General features: G+C 38.5%; 2 protein-coding genes across 2 annotated transcripts in view; both read left to right on the plus strand.

The window, feature by feature from the left end:
• The first annotated feature begins 11 nt into the window (after positions 1-11).
• Positions 12-15,272, plus strand: rab22a (RAB22A, member RAS oncogene family). The gene is made up of 7 exons (XM_005943248.3): positions 12-335; positions 1,918-1,997; positions 3,164-3,245; positions 6,711-6,782; positions 8,012-8,118; positions 8,618-8,727; positions 10,997-15,272. The coding sequence occupies exons 1-7, from the start codon at positions 153-155 to the stop codon at positions 11,092-11,094; spliced, it is 732 nt and encodes a 243-aa protein (XP_005943310.1). The 5' UTR covers positions 12-152; the 3' UTR covers positions 11,095-15,272.
• A 1,202-nt stretch (positions 15,273-16,474) lies between these two features.
• The window catches only part of LOC102293344 (vesicle-associated membrane protein-associated protein B/C), a 21,454-nt gene continuing 15,230 nt past the window's right edge, over positions 16,475-22,698 (plus strand). Inside the window, exon 1 of the mRNA XM_005943245.3 lies at positions 16,475-16,733. Within this exon, the coding sequence (XP_005943307.1) occupies positions 16,676-16,733 (58 nt within the window). The 5' untranslated portion in view covers positions 16,475-16,675. The remainder of the gene's footprint in view (positions 16,734-22,698) is intronic.

Raw genomic sequence — 22,698 nt, forward strand, 5'->3', positions numbered from 1 at the left:
CAGTCACGTGATCGCATGCCGTAGTTCAAGATGGAGACTCGGCGATGTGGTGGAGGTAGCTGTTTACAATAATCACAACATGGCAAATACGACGACCTGCAGGACGTTTTAACGTTTACAGCGAGAGTTGTTACCCAACCTAAGATGTGCGTATGCCAGCTTCAGAACACGATGTTGTAAAGTTGTTTGTAAACAAAGACCACCTGAAGAATATTCAAGATTTAAAAAAAAAAAGGCAAGCAGAGGAGAAAACAGCCAATGATCTTCATCGCAAATTCGATGTGAGAGAGGAGATCGATATGGCTCTGAGAGAGTTAAAAGTCTGCCTCTTGGGGGTGAGTAAGCATCGATATTTTTCAATCTGATTGTACATATGCACACTTTAACTGGAGCATTAATGGAGCTGTCCTGCTCTACTTCCACATAGCACATACCTATACTTCTCTAATGGACCGTAGTGAAAATTTCTGATATAGTGAGTGGCAATACAACCTCAAAATAAATAGATCTGCGCCAGTGACAACACTCATGCTTATCTACATTGAATTACACTCAGTAGCTGCACAAGGCATCAATCACTTGATCAACGTCCCATTCAAATTGTATTATCCACTGCTGGAGGAACATCCTCACATCTTCTCTTCTCTGTCATCCACTTACAGGATTACATCAGCGTTGACAATATTAGTCAAGCTATTAGTGTCACTATTACTCAAATTAGAAAATAGTCAGCCTGCTGCTATTTTAAGAATAGATCAGGTAAATCTCAATCATTAGTGTCAATGTAAATTTAATATCTTTAAGTTCTGATCTCTTTTGGACAAAAACAAGACATTTGGCGTTGTCACATTGCTCTCTAGGAAACTATGCGTACATTCATACTCTAAAGTTGTGATAACCTGCAAAATCTCACTATTAACCCCTACAGCGGCTCTATTTTGATAGCACGAAGACTTTGCTGGTTTGTATTTAGCGACGTCCTTTGCGTGGTGTGGTCACCTCTACCCTGTCACTGACGGTAATTTCTAACAGGAAACGTCATTCATAGGCCATGAGGGCTCTCTGAATGGAATGACCAGCATGAAAACAATGTCTGCTATGACACTGACAGTCATCTTTCAAATCACATTTTGTGCTGACTTGTCAGACAGGCCTTCCACCACCATCACTGAACAGCTTACATAAAAGTGGCTTGGGCACCTTTAGTAGAGTTTCCGTGACTCAAATCTATGGTGCGGTGAAGCTGCACTGCTGGTTTATTCGGCAGCTTACCAAAACTTTTTGTGTTGATTTTTTTTTTGTCCCTTCATTTCAACACACATCTGTAGCTATGTTAGACAGCATTACTAGTCATTCCTGCAGTATTTATTTACAAATGAGGCTCATTAACTTAATGCATATTTTAATTGGAAATAAAGACACAACAAAACAGGATGATTAGCCATTCATTTTCTGTAGATCTACTAATAAGATTAAGATAGCATAGAGACAATAAGCTAGTTCATTAACTAGCAGACTGGAATTATGACAACCCTGATTATGCATCATTTTGGTCATCTTTAAGATAATTAAATTAGTTAAAACAAGATATGTTACTGAATAAATGGTTAACTGATGGACTACACAAACAAAACATCCATGTCTAGACTGCTACAGCAGCAGCATAAACCACCATTGTCTGTGGGCGTATCTCGTGATAACACTCAGGTCAGACTTGTCCTCTTCTTTTTCTCCTAATGTAAACAATGTAAACCCTTTTCCCTCTTCCATAAGTAATTTACAGATTTATACCAGCAGTGGCAGGAAGGAAGCGGATCCCATAAAAATGTTTTAATGTCCAGGCATATTGCCAAAGATTGTTCTCATATTCTTCAAGTACCATGTTTAGTAAGCATGATCTTTATTTTGTCTGTGCAGGATACTGGAGTTGGAAAGTCGAGTATTGTTTGGAGATTTGTGGAGGACAGCTTTGACCCAAACATTAATCCAACTATTGGGTATGTTTTGCTGCCTTCCACTTCCACAGAAGTTTTATTTTTTCCATCTCCCTCATTTGTTGTAGTTTTACAGGTTGTTATGATGCCCATTAGAGTTATCAGTTAACCACTGGCAACGAAATGGGCATGAAAATCACTTCTTAAATAACTCGTTTGCTCCAGATTTCAAAATATCTGGACTTTCTTGTGTTCTTTGTCTGTGGCTAAACTAAGTAACTTTGGTGTCAAAGACTTTTTCATCCAACAAATTTTTGAAGGTATTATGAACAATATTTGTTTTCTGACATTTTCGAACAAGGAACTAAGAAAACAGCTTTACAACTGAACTGTGCAGTTTTGACATTTAGCCTTTCATAGGGGGCGATCGTGGCTCAAGAGTTGGCAGTTTGTCTTGTAATCGGAAGGTTGCCGGTTCGAGCCCCGGTTTGGACAGTCTCGGGCGTTGTGTCCTTGGGCAAGACACTTCACCCGTTGCCTACTGGTGGTGGTCAGAAGGCCCAGTGGCGCCAGTGTCCGGCGGCCTCGCCTCTGTCAGTGCGCCCCAGGGCAGCTGTGGCTACAATGTAGCTGCCATCACCAATGTGTGAATGTGTGTGTGAATGGGTGGATGACTGAACGTGTAAAGTGCTTTGGGGTCCTTAGGGACTATGTAAAGCGCTATACAAATACAGGCCATTTACCATTTCATAGGATGAATAAATGAGTTTTTCTATGTTATAACATTGTACAAAATAAAATCAAATTTTTCTTGCTTGAGCTCAAGTAACATAAACATCTTTAAAACTCAAGTTTGATATGTGGTGGCAGGAATTTTTAGTATTTTTTTTTTAAACTTTTTTGTCAGCATACTTTTTAACAGGAGAAGAAATAATAAATACTAGATACAAACAGCTGCTCCACACACTTATTTTTGGCACTTTGAAATATCTGATGATTATTGGCAAACGGGTTGTTATTGAAATTTGTTCTTGAAATCTCCAGTTTTGTAATTGAGACCAAATGTTAGTTTTGCTGTCAGACTTAAAGAATCCAGTACTGAGCTGGCTCAGATTGATGTGATGTAAATCAGCTTTTTATTGCTAGAATACAGTTTAATGGTAAACAGGAAAAAAATCTGCAAGTGTTTATTTTTCAAATCTGCAATGTGTCATGTTTCTCTTCACCAGGGCATCCTTCATGACCAAAACAGTGCAATACCAAAATGAGCTGCACAAATTCCTGATCTGGGACACGGCAGGACAGGAGCGGGTTAGTATTATGTGCCGAGGTATTAATCGTAACAGCTTCAGAGAATAGTTTTTATATTACCATCAACCTGTTTGTAGTATTGAACGGTCTACTTATCCCCACCGTGTTCTTTGAAAGGATGTGAAAGAATTGCCCACACGTACATGCATCATTACTTAAACCAACCATAAGAAAACTGAATACTGCAGTTAGTCATAACTTCTGATAGGGGGCAATATTTACCTTACTATAGGTAGAATTCTTCCAGTTCACTGATAATCAACTTCTTTTAGTACTCTTGTTCTAAGAGTTCCTTTTCCAAATTTTAATTTGGTGAGTGAAGTCACATGAAAAAGGTTACATTTTTTCCTTTTGTCGCCTTTGATCTCTCTCCCTTCCTCCTCTCTCCTCCTCGTAATTGTGTTAGTTTGTTAGAGACAAACAAAAAAGGGAACCACTGGCATTGTTTTGTTATTTTATGTTTTCACACTTCTCCAAAGTGTTGTTTGTCAGCAGTTTATATGCCGATGCAGCTCTTCTTATCTGATCTGCTCTGCTGTGTGTTTGTAAATATACATTATGAAATATTTTGCCACCCATGCAACGGTCAGAACTCGAATCACACTTTGCAAATGATATGCGATATAGGAGAGAAGCTGTATTTTGCCGTTTTCATTTAAGCCGGTGAAATCGACATGTAGCGTAAGGAACTGCTTTCGCTTGATTCACGCTATAGCCGACCTTTCTCTGCATTACATATCCACGCCACTTCCTTTTTTATGCTCAAGGCCTTCTCCTTTTCTCATGCGTAAGACTTTCTATTGTAATGTGGTACCCCTAGTGCTGCATTCTCTGGAGAGGTGAGATAAGATGCTGCTTGTGTTTTATTCCTCTGTTTTTTTGTGGACTTCAGGGACATTCAGGAAGCCAATTTAAAATCAGACAAGAGGATAAAACTCAAGCTTTCTGAGCTCACTTGCATGCGCTGCTGCTGTATCTTATCTTTGAGCCAGTGCCACTCTACGTCATCATGTCCTCTTTTTTTCTCCTTTGCTTTCATCTGTGCAACATTTTATTTCATTTTCTTCTGGGTTATTTTTTCCCTCTCCTTTTTGTTCACTTTTTCATGCCCATGTGGCCTCTTGGTTTTCCAAGTGGCTCACATCTGCGACTGAAAAAGTAGCAACATTCCTTTGGTAGGTTTCGCATGTGTCTGCGTTTTTTTTTTTTTTTTCCCCCTACAAGACTGTTGTGGTATTTGGAGGCTTTTCATGGCTTGTTTTCTAACCTCGGTGGAGCTTTGGCCTATTGAAATCTGTGGAGTTGAGAAAGAGGAACACAAAGCCAGCCAATGCATGTGAAAGGAGAGACTAGGGCAGAAAGGAAAGCTCAGTGATTTCCACAAGCAAAACCCATATCTCAAGACCAGATGAGGCCTTACGAGCACATCTGAGCCCAGCTGTCAACAGCCCATCCAGGCCTCCCCCTGGAGGACTGCTCCTTTTTACAGAAAACAAGCAAAAGGGAGCATGCGTCCTAACGGAATAGGAGGGTGCCTTTCATTACACACCCAGCTTGTGGTTTCTGCAATTAATCAGTACTCACTGGGCATCACTGGGGCTGTTTTCTGCGCTGCTGTGTGGCCAATCGTCTGGCCTCACTATGATTGCTCTTTGGGTTAAAACACAGATAGACCACACAGGACTGGCGGTGGTGCAGCACAGCACTGGCCAGTGAAACAGACAGCACTCTCCTCAGTGCCTCTGCCAAATATCCCAGGCTGGATTCCTGTTGGTGGACGGGGCCAGTAACAACTATAATTATGTGGAATGTGTGCTTTCCTGAGGTAACGATGTCACTCCAAGATGGATAGTTTATTCCATCGTATTGTAAAGGAAAATAGAATTGGCGGGAAGGCAGGGTCATTCCAAGTGAAGGTCTTTCTGAGACATGAGCTGTTTCTTTTAAAATAAATATCATTAGTTAATACATGACACATGGTTTTATTGGCCTGTCAAAAGCCTCAGTGCAGAATTTACTGCAAGAAGGCATGAAGAGATTCTCCCTTTGTGATTTTTCATATCTTTAAGTGTCATTTTTTTTTTTGCTCAAAAGCAGAACAAAACATGTCTAAACCCCTAATTATCTCTATTTCTTAACAGTTTTACATAATTATTTATAGTCTGTATGTGTTTCAGCAGGCATTGCAGTTCAGCAATAAACATTTGGGCTCTAAGTTATGTACAGTAAAGTATACATTAACAAAACAGTAAAATACATACACTATGGGGGTCTTGTACTCAAGAATAAAGGTAATACTATGGTCTGAAGCTACACCATTAAATCATAGTTAGGAATTTCTGTTTGTTAGGCAAAAAAAGTCAAAGAAAATAAAGTGCACAGTCTTTTTTTCTAGCCCAGAATCAGCTGCAGCTGCAGGCAAAAGCTTGATCTATGTCATTTCTAATATAGGAGAAGCTTGGGAAGTACTTTAAAATTGTAGCATAAATGTAGTTGCTTTGATTAGTGGAAATGAAGCTAAATCACTCACAAAATCTGCCGCCTGTTTGCAGATCTCAGTGCTCTCTTTTGACTGGTGTATCAGCTGCATTTAACCTCATTTGTTCCCTTCACATGTGGTTGAAGGTGTTTTTAAATATTATGACAGATCCCATTGTCGAAGTTAGTCCTTACTGTGCACAGAGAAGTATTTTACCAACAAAATACCAAATCCTGGCAAACCCCCAGCCTCCCAGGCAGCTATGGATTTAGAAATTTTTGCACATGCTGCTTTGATTACGCGGAGCTTTCTGACGTATTGGGCTAAGATCACATGTATAGTGTTCCATAAATATCCAAACTCTAACAGCTTTTGACACTTTCTGCTCATCTTTCTCTTGATAGCTTTCACATGTGTGAGGCAGTGGTGGAAAGACTTGCCATGTGCTCATTTTGAATAAAGCCTCTTGGATTATAGGCTCAGAATCCCAGGCCTTTAGTTTGTAAAATAGTACATCTTCTGTCTCCTTTGCCTATTTTTATACTCTCTGCTGAGTTTGATACAGTTAGCATAATTGAGTTTAAAGAAAGACGTGGCGATGTAACCGTCATAGGTCTGTGCCTATATAATGGATTATCCTAAGCCTGTGAAAAACATTGTTGAATGTCTGTGTGGTGCAGCTATACTGAAATTGTATATTTGGATCTCTTTTCATATCCAAAATTTAAAAACTAGGAGGAAGTGAGAGTAAATGATCATCAGAGATGGGTTGGGATTGTTCATTGAATAGAGTCATTTTAATTTTTGTTTTTATGCTGTTTTTGTTTAATTTCACATAGTTTCAAAGCTAAAGTCAGACTCTCTGATGTCACAATAAAATCAAGTTTAATAGACAATTAAGGTTCTTGACAGACGTTCTTGACTGATATAGGATGTTAGTCATCGTTGGCTTGTTTTTTACTTGGCTGTTCTTTGTCTCCCGATAGTTTCGTGCTCTGGCGCCCATGTACTACAGAGGTTCAGCAGCGGCAATCATTGTATATGACATCACAAAAGAGGTGATATTCACTTTCCCTCAGATACTAATCATCTCATGAGTGTTTAATTCACGTGTATTGAAAGAATTGTTTACTATTTTAGCAAATACAATGTCTTTGCCATTAATGACATACGTATTGAGAGGACTCTCATCACGTGAATCATCTAGCTTCAGTTAGCTTACTGTGAAGATTAGAAACAGGACTGTCCAAAGAAAATCTCCTCCTACCACCACCTCTAGATTTCACTGGTAAACATGTCATAAATTGTTTGCTTCATATTGATAAAGAAATTCTATCCAGGTGTTTTTCACCTTTTGAGAAAGCTAGGTTGACTCTTTAGCTTCAGGCATCTGATAAGGATGCCTCCTGGAAACAAGTTTTGGACATGTCCAACTGGGAGAAGCAGATCATGCAGAAGAGTTTATATCTTCCGGCTGGCTTGGGAACACCTTGGCGTGCCACTCAGAAGAGCTAGAGGAGGTGGCCAGGGAGAACCAGGTCTGGGCATCTCTGCTTAGACTGTTGTCTCTGTAACCGTCCCCAATAAGCAGCAGAAAATGGGTGGGTGGGTGGATGGATGCATGGACAGGCTCCCCCCCCCCTTTCTAGTCCTTACGCTAAGGCAAGATAAGTTGTACTTTATTTATCCAGACTTGGGATATTCCTGTTACCACAGCTAAAATTGAGTTAAACACAACAAACCTATAACAAGTGGCTTAAATTAAAAAGATTGCCATATTAAATGAAATACAATAAGACCAAAAATATGAAAAAACCCCACCCAAACTAATCCATCGAGCCATCCATTGTCTTAACCCTTATTTGATTCAGGGTCAGTGAGAGGGTGGAGTTGGGGGAGAGGCAGGGTACACCTCGGAGAGGTCACCAGTCTATCATAGGCTTAACATAGCGTAACAGACAGCCATTTGCACTCTCCTTCACACCTACTGCCAATTCTGAATAACTGTTTAAGGCAGAGTACCCACAGAGAACCCACGTATGCATAGGGAGTACATGCAGAAGGGCCACAGACAGTCTGCCTGTGAGGTGACAGTGACTGCTCCACCATGCCGTCCCAAGTGAAAATAAATAAGTAATTTATCCATAACTATACCATAACTGGTTTTGATTATCTCATTTAACTCTCTTGACTTCCAGCCTGTTCCTTAAACTTCCACAGTAGATACTGTGTGCTTGTCTTAGTATTGTTTTATTCAGTATCACACCTTACTAACCTGTGCCATCAGGACTCCTTCCAAACACTGAAGAACTGGGTGAAAGAGCTCCGCCAACATGGCCCTCCTAATATAGTTGTCGCAATCGCTGGGAACAAATGTGACCTGTCAGATGCCAGGTAAACCTCAGCTGTGCTGTGAACACTTCTCGTATTCACTGTGATTATGAGCCCTCATTTAACATCAGTAGAGAATTTTGTTTGGTAGAGTAGAAAAATATTGTGCGGAGGATGTATCGTGACCTTTTCTGTCAGAATAATATTTAATGTTTGCCTCAGAAATGCCATGAAGCCTGTTCTGTACTGTAAATATAGGCATATGTGTATTAAAGTCTCATTTGTCTTGACCTTTTATCATTATAGGAATTTAAAATGTAGATTACTGGGTTCAAAGTTCTAGTTATTTTTAGTGGATTTAATAAGCTCTAATGGTATTTATCCTTTCCTATGTTGTTGTTGTTGTTGGGTTTTTTTGGCTCAGACTTATCCATGAAATTGCGAAATCTTCTCCATAACGTCTGTAGAAAAACATTTGATGGTTATCAGGTCAGGCATGAAATCTGAGAAACTGTGTACAAATTGCAACATAATATTTCTGACACATCTCTCGCATCTCCAGGGAAGTGCCAGAGAAGGATGCCAAGGACTATGCCGACTCCATCCATGCCATCTTTGTAGAAACCAGCGCCAAGAATGCCATTAACATCAACGAGGTGTTTGTAGAGATAAGTGAGTGTGTTTCTTGTATATTTGGTCGTGCGGGCCCGAACAGCCACAGGATCTTGCGATGATAAATCAAGCAATGAATAGCATTTAAAAAAAATACTGTCTATTAGAGACATAATTTTGTAATGTTTAGTTGTTGTTTTATGTGTGGGAGTTGGAAGTAAAGCAGAATCCACTTAATCATAACACGTTGAGACTTAAAAAAATTGAGGAGACAAGTGGAGAGAGGAGCAGTTGATCCAGTTCTGCCAAAATAACACACAAACTAGAGTTTCACTGAACAAAAAAACAACGTACACTGTATATAATGTACATATTTCTCTGATAGTTTTCACCACAATCTTACTACGAATACTTTAGAGCCATGGGTAGTACTTTGTAAATACACTGTACACTCAAAATTAAAGTGATTATAGTTTGCCTGAAGAATTCTTATGAGCAGTTATACTACTTGCTAAATTAACAAGCTTACAACTCTACTGGATACTCGGGGTATGTTTAATGAAACTCTGGTCGGTCAAGATTAGTCAGTATAAAGTGAGAAATCTCAGAACATAAAGAAATTAAGGAGTATTTATTTGAAAAAACCCAATTAGTAACATGCAACATGAACACAACTACTCTGCAGTAGCTTTCGGCTTCTTTTTGAAAGATGCTTTAAAAGAAACCGATGTTTAGTCTAAACTCTACTTAAAGTTTTATATCAGGAGTCCCAGATGTAATAATACACAATGCAGTATTTTGTACTGCTGTCACCATCTACAATGAATACTACCATATCTCGCAGTGCAGTCAAACTTGAGCTTCACTAAACTGAGACATATCTACGCTGTAGATATGTCTCAGTTCCATATTGCATACAAGATGGAGCCAGACCGTTATTAAGGCTACTCCTATTAAAACCTATTTAGAAACTAAAGATTTAACCATTTAAATCTATTTTTGGGGTTTAGGAATGCAAGCAAATAACTGTAATTTGACAGCCTAATCAAAAGTACTTACGTGTTTTACTATTTTTCCTGCATTTTTGTTAACCAGAAAATTTGAACAGTCATGGATAACAAAAATTAAACTGTAGCATTAAAAATATCAATTAATGAATTTGCACAAAATGGTGAATTAACCATTACAGAAATATAAAATATAATTTTGGGTAATTATTACCAGTACTGTTCATTTTTGGATGGTAGTTGAATATAGGGCTGTGCGATATGACCAAAATCTCATATCCCGATATAAGAATTCTATCGTCCGATAACGATATAAATCACACAAATGTATCATTTTCTGTAAATTCTGTGAATCTCGGGCAGCTCGACTTGCGTGAAGTGTTTCCAGCTGCGCGTCGTGTAGCTGGAGTCGAGTGTTTTAACCGATGCATGAAACTATACATTTTTAGACATAAGTTGTAAAGGCCGCCATTTTCTTTGTGAGTATTTATTACACGGCGTGCTGCGGGGAAAAGCCTGTTCTAACGTTTGAGTCTAAGGTTTATTTTTTAGCACCTGGCGGCTCTTTTTTACTTCTCATGCGTAAAAAATCTGCTCTTTCACAGATTTTTTTATTTTGAAAAGTCTCAACAGGATCTTGAGCTTTATTGTGAAAGGTTTATGTGGAACATAAACAAGCAGACACGCGATGCTGTTGCCGTCATTGTTGCTAACCACAAAGCATAAAAACAGGCGCTTGTCCATCTGTAGTGTGGTTATATAAAATATAAGAGAAAGAGAGAACTTTAAGAAATTAATATAGCCACTACAGTGACCATCAAAACGATGAAAAAATATTGGTAAAGAGTTTATTTTGCGACACCACGAAACAAACGATAGCGTAAAATGAAATGATAGACGTTTTTATATCGTCATCCGATATATATCGTTTTATCGAACAGCCCTAGTTGAATACATTTGTTATACACTAATTCATGCAAAGCTACCTTAATAGTCCAAGAAAAAGAAAACAAGTAGCAGGAAATGAACACAACAGGTTCCCTTAAACATTATATAGAAAATCACCAGTGTCTAAAATGTTCACTGTACAGTATATTCCTCTATGTAGAACTTCTCTGGAAGTGTTAGTGAAGAAGTGAATGAGTGCATTAACCTGGGACACAACTACAGTTTTATTATAAATGCTGTGTGATGTTGCACTAAACTAAACAAATCTTTAAATTTGAAATAAATAAAATATTGTTTAAGAGTAAAAAATAAAAGTGAACAACCTGAAATAGAAAAAGGTAGGCTGATACCTTTATGTGTGTGTCTTCTCTAAGGTAAGCGCATCCCTGTTGTAGACGAAGCTGGAGGCTCTTCAGCAAGAGGTTTCAAATTGGGTCGTCAGGCCTCAGAGTCTCGCAGGACGTGCTGCTGATGACGCTGGTGACTGTCTTCCCTCCCCTCCAACGTGACCTGTGATACAAGCTTTGCCCATTTTCTTTTTTCTGGCCTGCTTCAGCTTAAAGCCACGGCAAACCCTCAAACGCCTGCACCACAGACACCCGAGTGGGTCAGTGACACTCGGAGAGTTGTAGCAAATATATTTTCATGGCAGTCAAAAACAGCAGGTCATTGTGTTTTGTTTGAAAACTCCTAGCTGGAGAAAATCAGTTCTCAGGTTTACTGAGAATTAACAAACAGCGATGCCAGTGACATGCATACATGCAATTTTCTCTCTCTGGTGCATTATAACTCTAAATTCCTCAGCTTAACTGTACATCTACAGACTGATGGATGCATTCAGTCGTTTATAATTGTACATTTGTACAGATCTACTATCTTTCAACCAAAAACATGAAATGAAGTGGTTAAATCTTGAAAACTTATTTTCATAGTACTTAAGTTATTGCCTTTCTTTTGGGAGATCTCTCTCCAAGCATTCTGAAAGAACCAAAAGTGTGAATTTAATATTTTATATAAGATTTTGAAGGAAAAAAAATGATGTTAGTCATCCTAATAAAAAGCCTGGCTCTCCCTGTGATCCTTTCATCGCAGCGTCAGTCGTTTCCAGCCACAGTCCACTCCAAGAAGGATTGTGCACGCTTAATTTAAATTTTATTGTGTGATTGCTGCTTTAACCGAGGCAAAATACCAGTGGGATGTTTTGATGTAAACCACAATCACACAGTAAAAGAAGCAGAAATGAAAGATGTGTGGGAGCCTTCTTCCTTTACATTGGAGAAATAGTTCAGCTTTTTGGAAAATTGATATTGCTGTCATGTCTAAATGGTAAATATGTGGCTGGAGCCAGGAGAGAGTCAGGCTTGGTGTTTTTAACCGGCTGACTGCCAGTGGTTTATACATGATGGACAGACTCCTGTCGTTTGTCTAGCACTCTGCCGGAAAACAAATAAGCATTTTTCCCTGAAATTTAGCTTTTCCTTTTATTGTCAGCTTTGATCTTTTTCTCTCTGTGGCTTAGAAAGATGATTTCACTGCCACTTGTTCCCAAGAATGACAACAAATTTCACCGTCTATGATTAGAGGAACCTCATTATCAGACCCTCCCTGTGATGGTGCTGTAATCAGGACAAAATACTCACTCTTGATTATTATATGATAAGAGTTCCAGCTGCTCACATCTGTTCCCCATTTCCCTTTATAATCACTGAAGAAGTCTTTACAGCATCCTGTGTATGAAGTGCTTCATAATGCCCAAGGTACAGAGCATCCTGCCAGTCCCCCTTTTTTTTTCTTATCCCATTGTAACGTTTCACTGGCAAACACGCCTGTCTTTACTCTTTTGCTGCTACTTTACAACACTTTAACAAGGGAGGTTGATTTTTGTGAGGACTTGCCAAATTCTTTAATTGTCCCATAAACATTTTTCATCTTTCCTTTTTTGGTTTCTTTTTTTTCTCTCACCACATAATCAGCCCCAGCTCACACATCCAATGTTGTTTTACTACTTGGCCTCTGATGAAAACAGCAAGAGCTGGAAACTAAACCTCGTCGAGAGGAAACTCATATTTTAGAGCTTAAATCTCCCGTTAGGAGAAGGTTATGGGTAGAGAATTAGACATGGCGCTGTGTCGACATGCTGACCCCTTAATGAACCTTGGCCTGTATTTTGTCCTGAATTACACACTGTGTGCTTTGTTCCAGAATCTCCTTTCTGGTTTTCCTTTTCTTTCAGCTTTTCTGCCTTATTCTTCTAAACCCCAGGCTCTCGATGCACGGCTGAACTGAGATCTGGTACTGTATACCACGTATGTCCTTCGGATCCTGTTGGTTGTGGGGTCATATTGTGATCGGTTTAGATGCCATAATTCCTGCAGCAATCTTTATGTGGGTTATAGACTGTATATGAAAGATGACATCATCCATTCATTTCTGGATTTCTCCATTTTAAATGCTCAACTTTTTCTGGCAGATCGTGGAGTGCTAAGTTAATGCTAACTTGGTTGACTGGCTCCATTGATAAAATACTTGAATTTTAATCACTAAAACTGACTCACAAAAGGTTTAGCCAGACTAAGCACAGCAGGGGCCTTATTATCTGTTTGATAATTCCAATAAAAGTTATTCTAAAAGACGTCAATACCGCAAACATAGTGGAGAGCTCCAATTTATTGACTCCTGTTAGCAGAGGTGAAACTTTTGCTTGTGTCGGCACATCTGGAACACTTCAAACCTCTAACTTTAACCAAATCAGAATGATTATAAGAGAAAAACACTCACCCTTCCAGTTGTTATGAAAGAGAAAGTTAGGTATATAGACCACACATATTTGTTGAACTTTTGAGGCTGTTGATATGCTTGTGCCAAAGATGAAGGTAGACATTGACTCCTTTTTGGCCTCAAGCAGCCACTAAAGAAACTGCAGGAAGAGTTTTTGATTCATTGTCTTTAATGAAACTTGTTATCCCACTGAAACTTTTTTTTCCCCCATAAGTGAATTTTTCGGGTTGTTGTCCCAAAAGTTTGACTCATAATTTCAAGTTATTTTCTCAGTTTCAAGTTATTTTCTCAGAGGTCTGAAATTTTGAGATAATAAGCTGAAATTTTAACTTGTGGGTAGTAATTTTTTATTTTTTATTTTTTTTGGGGGGGTGGAGTTCAGTGGCCAAAAATAGCCAGAATCTCGCTCAGTCTATAAAAAGGTTGGCCTGAAATCTAAGTCTTGAGCCTATACTGACTAATTTTATCCTTATCTGAATCTCTTGAGTCATTTTATTCCCCAAACCTCTTTTCAAAATTTGAAAAAAAAAGGTACAGATGTGAGCTTAATTTGTTTTTCTGTCCACACAAACAACTATTTGCCTTGCATCATCTGAAATGTTTCTGTTACTGATGAGTTGTGTAGTGAGTGGTGCTGCATAATGTTCAGGAGTTGGGAGTCGAGTGCAATAGAATTAATTATGACACACTCTAAATGTGACCTAAAAACAAGGGAAATCAGTCCAGAGTGATCCTCGTGTAAAAATGCAGTCTTTGTTCCTTTTTCTTTTATGTTGATTTAATTGCAGTTTTGCTCAAAAATACAGACTGGTGACAAATTAAAAGAAAAACAGTCATAGTAAGGCATACCACATACCACCAAGACAGCTTCAAAGCAAGTTCCCACCACTTTCCATGATCTCTTTAACTCCAATGGAGGCATTGGACACCTTTTATTGATGAAGACTAGTGTTAGGGTTAATGAATAATTGATTTTAAGATTTTTCACTTAATTTGTCACCCATCTGTAGTCGACCGGAGGGGCAGTGTGACTGGGTCAAACCTTGAAAGCCAGGGGAGAAAATGTAAACTTTTAATTGGCTCTGCTATCTGTGATAATTCACCCAGCACTACATTAAACCTACATTAACTCGAGCCAATACTTACCACAGTGTTACCGATTTTTATTCAAAAGGGAAATCACGCTGTTACATTAAAAGCTGCACTTTGACTTTTTTGTATTGGCTCATATTACTAACATTCTGCCTGTAGTGTGTTATCTCTGTGAAGTCACTCGATGAAATAATTCTGTAAAGCCTCAGACTTCTTAATATCCCCTGATGTTGCTTTAGGTTTTGACTGTGTGTTTGATTCTTATTGCCAAATAATGTCAAAGCCATGTTACCACAACACGCATACTTAACCTCTTCTGTTTTTAAAATTCTGATTTAAGTTAAGTGCTAATCACATGACTGCTTAGAATGTTTAAGGTTTGATTATTAATTATGCCACACATTATTTCCCCCCATTTGGAAACACGAGGCATGAATAGAAGTTGTGTGCCTGTAGTTTTGCATTGGAAAAATATCGATAGTCTTGGGCTGGCCCTGGGAATATGCTTAATCTATGTTATGTATCTTTTACAGTGTACATATGTACCATCAAATTGCACACAAATCAATAACTCTATTCGAAGCCGGATGTGTGAAGAAAAAAATATACCTGTACACCATTTGTAGTAAAATCATCAGCAGTGTAGTTACCATATTTAGCTTTTTGCTATATTTCATACTGATTGTAACATATCCCTGAAAACACTTGTTTGCAGTGTAATTCGAAATGCGTGAAAAGGGAATTGTCATTTGTTTACTAATAAAAGATTTCCAAAAATAAGTGTATGACTGCAGCCTGTAGGAAGTGTTCTTTCTTCTGTGTGCAGATGTGTGCATTTCGATGTTCCTTAGGATACAGTGACGGTGTTAGTGACTGATTATGCTTTTCAGTTAGCAGCCAGCTGCAGGGCGCTATATATATATATATATATATATATATATGACACTTGAGATATGTGGTTGACAGGCAGATGGCTGAGAAGGAACACACATTTAACAACCTCTGAATACTTATTAAACAGAAATATATACAAAACATTCAACTTATTCAGTGGTTGAATTTTAATAGCACATTTTTGGGATTGATCAAGTCAATATAATGAGTAGAAATTCTGCACTATGTGCAGACTACTACTGAACATCTGTAATAATTTAAGGCACATCTTTCATCACATTCAGAGATGCAAGCAGATCCCCTGGTTTAATTAGATGTGACCAGTGTTCAGTAGTCATTAATTTACACCGGTATTCAAAACATTCAACATGTTGGGACATGAGATCACAGTTCATTATTGTGCCACCATGATTTTTTTTTCCCATTTTCTTTTTTTAATTTTCTGGACTACACAATTCAAGTTGATTTTGATTTCCAACAATTGTTGCAAGAAATAATCTATGAAAAACAATCTCATTTTCCCTGGATGATTGAGCATGCATCAAGATATGAAAAACTATATATACTATATTTCAATATCTCACCTGCTCTCTTTAAGAAAAATCTAACAAACTGATAGAAGACATTCATTCAGATTTTGGTCCATACTGACGCGATAGCATCACACAGTTACTGCAGATTTGTCGCCTGCTTCTTTAAAGCAATACCGGAGACTAATAATATCACTCGCACAAGAACTATGTGTACTTTTTACTAACTTTGTCATATTTTGCTGACAATAGTTAAGTACTTTTATTTTAGTACGGTGCATAACGACGACTTGTACGGTTGATTTGTTTTTATTTGTTGATAATGTACTCGTTCTAGATGTTAGCACTCACTCCACCACAGCGGGTGACAGCAGGTAAACTTAGAAGCGTAACTCTTTAGGCTGAAATTAAAACCTGCATGCTTAAGCCACGTCCTTTCGCTGGATTCAGGTTTCGTGAAAAACGCAGGTGGTGTCCCCACCAGCCCTGGGTGCACCCCGGCATCACCCACCCGCCACCTCCTCCCTCTTCACCGCCGGGCGGCTATGCAGAGGCAGTGACGTCAGCAGGCTGTCTCTCACTCCCTTCCTGCTGCATCACAACAGGCGTTAGTAGCTCGAGTAGCAGTAGTTGACCGGGGGGACGGGATATCCACCGCTGATTCATTGATAAATAAACTCTATTGACGCTGCAACACTCGACAACATCCTAACACGGGAACTGGTTGCAGTGCGATAATCCCGCTCCAGCTGTTGGGACATGGCCAGGCCGGAACAGGTTCTGCTCTTGGAGCCTCAGCACGAACTGAAATTCCGAGGTAAGAGGGGAGGGCCCGGTTGTGGCAGGGAGGAGGAGTGGGGGACCTGCCTCTGTCAGCGCTGTTTGGAAGGAGAGGGGGGCACTATTAGGGAACCCATACCGAGCGGGGCTGCAGTGCACATTTTCACAATATAGCCTTCATATGAAAAAGCGAAGGCTGCCCTGAAAGGACGGCAGGTCAGCTGACAGCTAGCTGCAAAGCTAGCTGGATTAGCTCTCAGCGGCTAGGTTAGCCAGGCCCTGTCACACATTTGACCTGCACCAAGTTCCTCTAAAGCGGGTTATAGCTACTAGACAAGAAATGTTCACCCATTTAAAAATAGCAACTATAAAAAGATGACACAAGCATAACTGCTCTTTTAGTTCGCCACCTTTCATTGTCCATAAGCTGCAACATCCTTAGCATGTCTGGCTGGCTAACATTAGCCCCTCCTCTGATTGGCTGTCTCGCTCTGCTGGCCAGCCAGCTGTCATTTAATAACTTGACAGCTCACAGGACGGAAAAACTGGGCAACCTGTGCAACTTAATATGATTTCAACTGTGGGTCGTTAAAATTTCCTCAGTCCTTATCGTTTGGACTTTTGAATCAATAATAGATGTCTTGGTGAGACTCGGCATTTGGCTGCAAAATGTCACATTTAGGCCCAGATAATGTTACATAAACACATATGGTACATTTGTACCTGCTTTGGAACATATTCTGGAGCTCCTGCCATAGTTTGAAACATTAAACGTTTTACTTAAAACTAAGACGTTGATAAATGTAATATTTATACTTGTTTTAATGATACCCTGGTCTCCCAAATGCCTAAATGGTCAGTGTTATTTCGTTTATGAGGCTTAAAGAACAACAAATTACACTTAGTTGTCTTAGCAAAACCAAAAAATAAATTAAATGCCAACCTTTATAATATTTATCACTGAGCTTCAGTGTAGTTAAATGACCTGCAGCCCTCAGCAATTTACACTGTAGCCACTGTTTAAATCCACTCAAAACTATCAGTGCTTGAGCCAGCAATTTGTTGAAGATAGTAATGCCTCCACTGCACACTTGTTAACTGCTTAAGCATTAATATACACTGAAAATGATGAGTAGAGCATAACCAGAATATGTCCCAATACTGTTTTGTTCTTACGTCTCTCATAAGATGCCACACTTTTCACTGTGTTAGCTATGATAGGTTCCAACCTTCCCGCAATCCTAATCAGATAAACTGTTTAGAATGTAGGGTGAGAAAATAGACACCAAAGTGCATTAGTTGTTTACATGTTCGCCCAATAAGTGAAAGATCCCTGGGGGTTGAGTCAGCAAGGGCATTTGGTGTAAAAACTGCCAAATCAAATACGCAGAGCTACTCTCTGTAACGACCCTTTGTGAGTAAGAGAGCAGCCGAATGTTGCTTTTTCGTCTTCCTCTTCTTCAGTTTATTATCATGCTTCCATCACAGCCACTTTACAAGAGCCAAATAGAGAAATTGTATTTAAATATTGATTTGCTGTCACTTTTACCACTTTAGTCCAATCTGCTCAAGAAATTTTATGGAAAGACCCAAAATTAAGAATGTGTTAGTCCACCTCTCATTAGGTCTTTAAATTCCCCGGCCTGCTATTTGGCTCTCCAGTTCCTAGCTTCAGCTCCATTTCATCTTAATGACGACGTGATTCAAAAAATATTTTTAAAAAGGGTACACAAATACATAGCGTAAGTAAGAAAAACTGATTCAGAAGTATTTAGATTTTTGACTCAACGAGGTTGGAAAGCTTCTTTGTAATGATTTAGGGTAATATTTAACTACAAGTTCATAGTTTTCAAACATCGTACCAAGAGGTTTGGCTATTCTTTAAAACCTCAGTCAGATCCATACCTCGGTTCTGCTTTATTGGAGATGAATAATAAAGAATAGAGAAACATATTTTTACCATAGAGCGTATCACCTGGTTGTGATTGGAACATGAACAAAAAGTGAAAAACACCATCATTATCCTGCTTTAACCATTCATATGGTTGTCGTGCAGTACAGTTCAGTGATCTGTAGCACGGTGACTCCTAATTGCAGCTTCATTAATGGCTAAATCCAGATCATTGTCTTTGCTCATCCCATGGGAGTACTGAACTAATACCATGATAGTTCACATAGTGGCAAGATATGCCTAGCACCACACAGCTGAAGCTCTTCTGAACCTCCTAATGTTTCCCATTTCAGCTGTTGATTGCCTTTTGGGGGGAAGATGTGGGTCATATTTGTTGTAAGAAAATTCTCTCATAGGTTTCCTTTGAGGATTTTTTTTGAGTTATGTCTCATCCTTATATAACCTCCATGTTTCAGCTACAGGTTCGTTTGGTTTACTTGTGACTATTTACACAACTGTGATTCTGTGTATATATAAGTGACCCAAAATAGACTATGTGCATCAAAGTAAAGCATTATGTCACCCAGTGTAACAATGTGTCTTATTAACAGATTAAACTAGAAACTCACTATCAATTGGAAAGACTGTTGCTATGGTTACCTAGAGTTGAAGCATTGGGTGGATGTTTGGGGTGTTCGTTTGTTACATGACTTTAGTGGACACACATCGCTTTTGGTAAATTCCTTAGCTAGAAAACACAACCTGTAAGGAAATGTAAGAAAAAATATAAGAAAAATAAAATCTAAGTAAAACTGAACAAATAAAGAATCTCAGTGCTAAGATTTCCTAGAGAAATTGTTCCAGTACCTGTTCAGTAAGTGGTGTAGGTCCATGTGTAAACTAGTTTTTTTACATAAATGTAAAAGTAAACTGAAGATTAGTGCAAAATTAGACCATGAACCATTTATATGTATCAAAATATTTCCTTCATTCAAACTGTATGTAGCTAAATCAATTGCAGGGAAAATCAGTAGGTCGGCAGTTTGTATCCCGGTGCAATCAGTTTTTCCAGTATTTGGTTGAGGGGTTCAGTCATCTTTAATTCAACTCTGTCTTTCATCAGTCTTCACTTAACCTTAGAGATCAGTTCTCTTTGGAGGCCAAGCCATCTGTTGCCGGACTCCTCAGATGATATATCTTCATGGCTTTTTTGTGATGATTGATAAGAATCTGAACCTGAAGCCTGAAAGAATCCCACATTACTGTATAAAAGTGTCTAATAACTGTTGATCTTAACCAGACAGAAGAAACTGTGTCTTATTGTAAATGAAAATACCACAAATCACATGCCTAGATGTAGGCATGCAGTGTGAAAGCTCAGGAAATACAGAGTGGGTTTGTTAGTAGCAATTTGTCTCTGGTTTTTACAATCTCTAGAGTAAATGCTCTTAAATTCTAGGCACTGGACTTTTTCATTTCTACCCATTTGAATTTTTTGTCAGGGGTAAGGGTAGCAAACCACCTCTTGGTTTTTATCTCCTACTTATAAAATCCAACATTGCATGATGACAGCTTCAGATATCAGCTTCTCATAATTGTTTTTTTTTTTTGTTTTGTTTTTTTTAACGACCATTTGTGGCCTCTGTGAGTTGGACACTGTCCTGAGAAACCTTCAGGAAGTAGTAGATCAGGTGTACAGTAGTCAGTGGCGTGAGTCCCTTTCATTAAAAGCCTTTAGATCTTGAGCCAAGCTTGTGAAGCTCTGAATTTCCTCTCTGTTTTTGCTCAACAGGGAGTGGAAGTGTCAGTTGCTCTCAATGTTTGCTGAGCTGAAACTTTACCTTGAATCTGGTGTATGTGCTAATTCTGAAATAGCTCCGTGTTTTCATACAGGGAGTTAGTGTGCTTCTCTCAACTGCAAACTTTACCATTACCATAATGGCTACTGTAGGGGACTAATTTGTAGTTTCATCAGAAAGCTTTACTTGATAAAAAGGCTTTCGCAATTGGTCAATGTGGTTTGTAATTGTTGAGCAAAATCACAAGACGGAAGACTGTTTTGGAACTTGGAAATTAGCTGGTCAGTAAATGCTGGTTTAAAAGTCTGCACTTTCAGATCGTTTATTGATATATTTTCATCCCTCTAACCATGATATGTATAATAGTAACTATATCTATGACAGCAAAGTGAGAGGAAGCATTGTCTGCAAATAAATGTGGATAGACATGGTCATTTATGGACATTCTTTGCTAATATGGTTTTCCATGATACTGTAACATTCCATTCCATTAATCTTGCTTTCCATAAGGCTGACTGTAAAGTGTGTGGTATTGGCAGCATATTTGCTAAGTTTGGGAAGTCATGCAGCCATTCATCATTGCCCCTCGCCTGACCATGAATTAGCACAGCTCTTACTCAAGCTACTAGGGAAAATACAGGCATTAGTAATGCTTCCAGTTAGGTTTTTGTCCCATCAATAAAAAAACGGGAATAATTAATTGTATATAAACCTGTGACTCTCAAGCTATACAAGAAATGATATTTGGTCAGTCGGCAACATCAGAAAGGGCTCACAACCTGCAATATCTGCAATGAATATTCATGTTATATCAAAGAGACTAGTGATTAAACAGTAAGGCTTTCTTCAGCCTCACTGAATAAATCATGTTACATTTATTCATTTCAAGACTCACTGTAGTCATGTGCTAGAGCTCTGGGATCCACCCATATTTCTGTCACCAACATCAAAGTCAAAAGAAAACCTTAACACTGAAGTAGATCTTGATTTACTCTTCACGTTGGGATGAGTTACAGTTTTAGATGCTGCTTACTCTCGTGGTGACTATAAAATGAGAAGGCAATAACTACTTATATTTCCTGCTCCTGGACTCCTAAATCAGTGCATGCATGGTATATTTTATACAGTGATTCAAATAATTCTGTTTCAGCAAACATTGATTATTGTTTCAAGGCAATAACTGAGTCACTCGAGACATTCTTTGCTTAAACCAGGACAGCGGATTGGAAATTTCTCACTAAATGACAATATGCATGAATGAACTTGATGTTTAAATGTGTGTATGTTTGAAAAATAATTATTACAATAATCCTTGCAAACACTAAATCACTGCTGATTGGTTAGAATAAAATATAGTGTAGTGTTCAATCCAATATTTAGCTTCTTTTTTTTTTAAAAAACGCATCATATCTAACAGGACTGAGTAGTATTTAAACTGAATAATTAGTCTGAGGATAATTTGTTTTTAAATGTTTTGTGTGTTGGAACAATTTTCTCTAGTAACTGATCACTGGTACACATCTGCTCTGAACATGCTGTGACACAAATCTACAATAACTATGTTACTTTAAATTCATACAGCTTACTGGACTGAGAATATGCTTTGAGATATTGTTCAAGCTCTGCACGTTAACAACATAACACCCCCCACACCCCTGAATAAAAAAGAAATATTGCCTGACTTAACAAACTCACTATTTCACTCTTTTAGCAGAAGAAAACAATAACAGCAATATTTGATAAGCTGGGGAAGGGTGCACAAAGTTGTCTTACAGACTGTTCTTAGGTAGCTGTTATCTAACCTATTTAGCATGTACTTGTTTAGGAGCAACAGTCTTCAGGAAATTCACATAAAAGTCTGTTAGGTTCTCAAAACCCTCTTAAAGTATTTTAGGGATTTCCTTGGGGGGGATTTCCTTGGGGGGGATCCCCTCGTTGAGTCATAATTGAGATTTGGGGCGCTTAACTTGTACAGAAGTCAAATTACAACTACTCCTTTTCCAAAACTCCAGAGATGTTTTTCTGTTACAGTTTCTCCTCCCATCTCTAACTTGCTTTGTAAAGCTTCCAGCATTTTTTTAATGAAATTACACAAGTGAAGGTAATTCTGGACAATAAATGATGTCCAAAATTGACAGAGTAATATGAAATGAAGGGGTGGAAAAGCAGGGGAATAACAAGCAAGTTTATATAGCTGTAAGCAATCAATCAATTAGCCCCAGTAATGTATTTACATGGTGCAAGAAAACTGAAATTAGACAAGTGAAAGTGGAAATGCATAATATACAATTAAAAAAAAAAAAAAGATTACT

Source organism: Haplochromis burtoni, unplaced genomic scaffold, assembly GCF_018398535.1.
Source record: "Haplochromis burtoni strain Fernald_Lab_line unplaced genomic scaffold, NCSU_Asbu1 Contig_357, whole genome shotgun sequence".
Taxonomy (NCBI): Eukaryota; Metazoa; Chordata; class Actinopteri; order Cichliformes; family Cichlidae; genus Haplochromis; species Haplochromis burtoni.

Bases quoted from the DNA above. Each gene is read 5' to 3' on its own strand.
- rab22a (XM_005943248.3), top strand. From the start codon at position 153: ATGCCAGCTTCAGAACACGATGTTGTAAAGTTGTTTGTAAACAAAGAC. The intron at 336-1,917 runs GTGAGTAAGCAT...TTGTCTGTGCAG, and splicing joins TAAAAGTCTGCCTCTTGGGG to GATACTGGAGTTGGAAAGTC. The intron at 3,246-6,710 runs GTTAGTATTATG...GTCTCCCGATAG, and splicing joins ACACGGCAGGACAGGAGCGG to TTTCGTGCTCTGGCGCCCAT.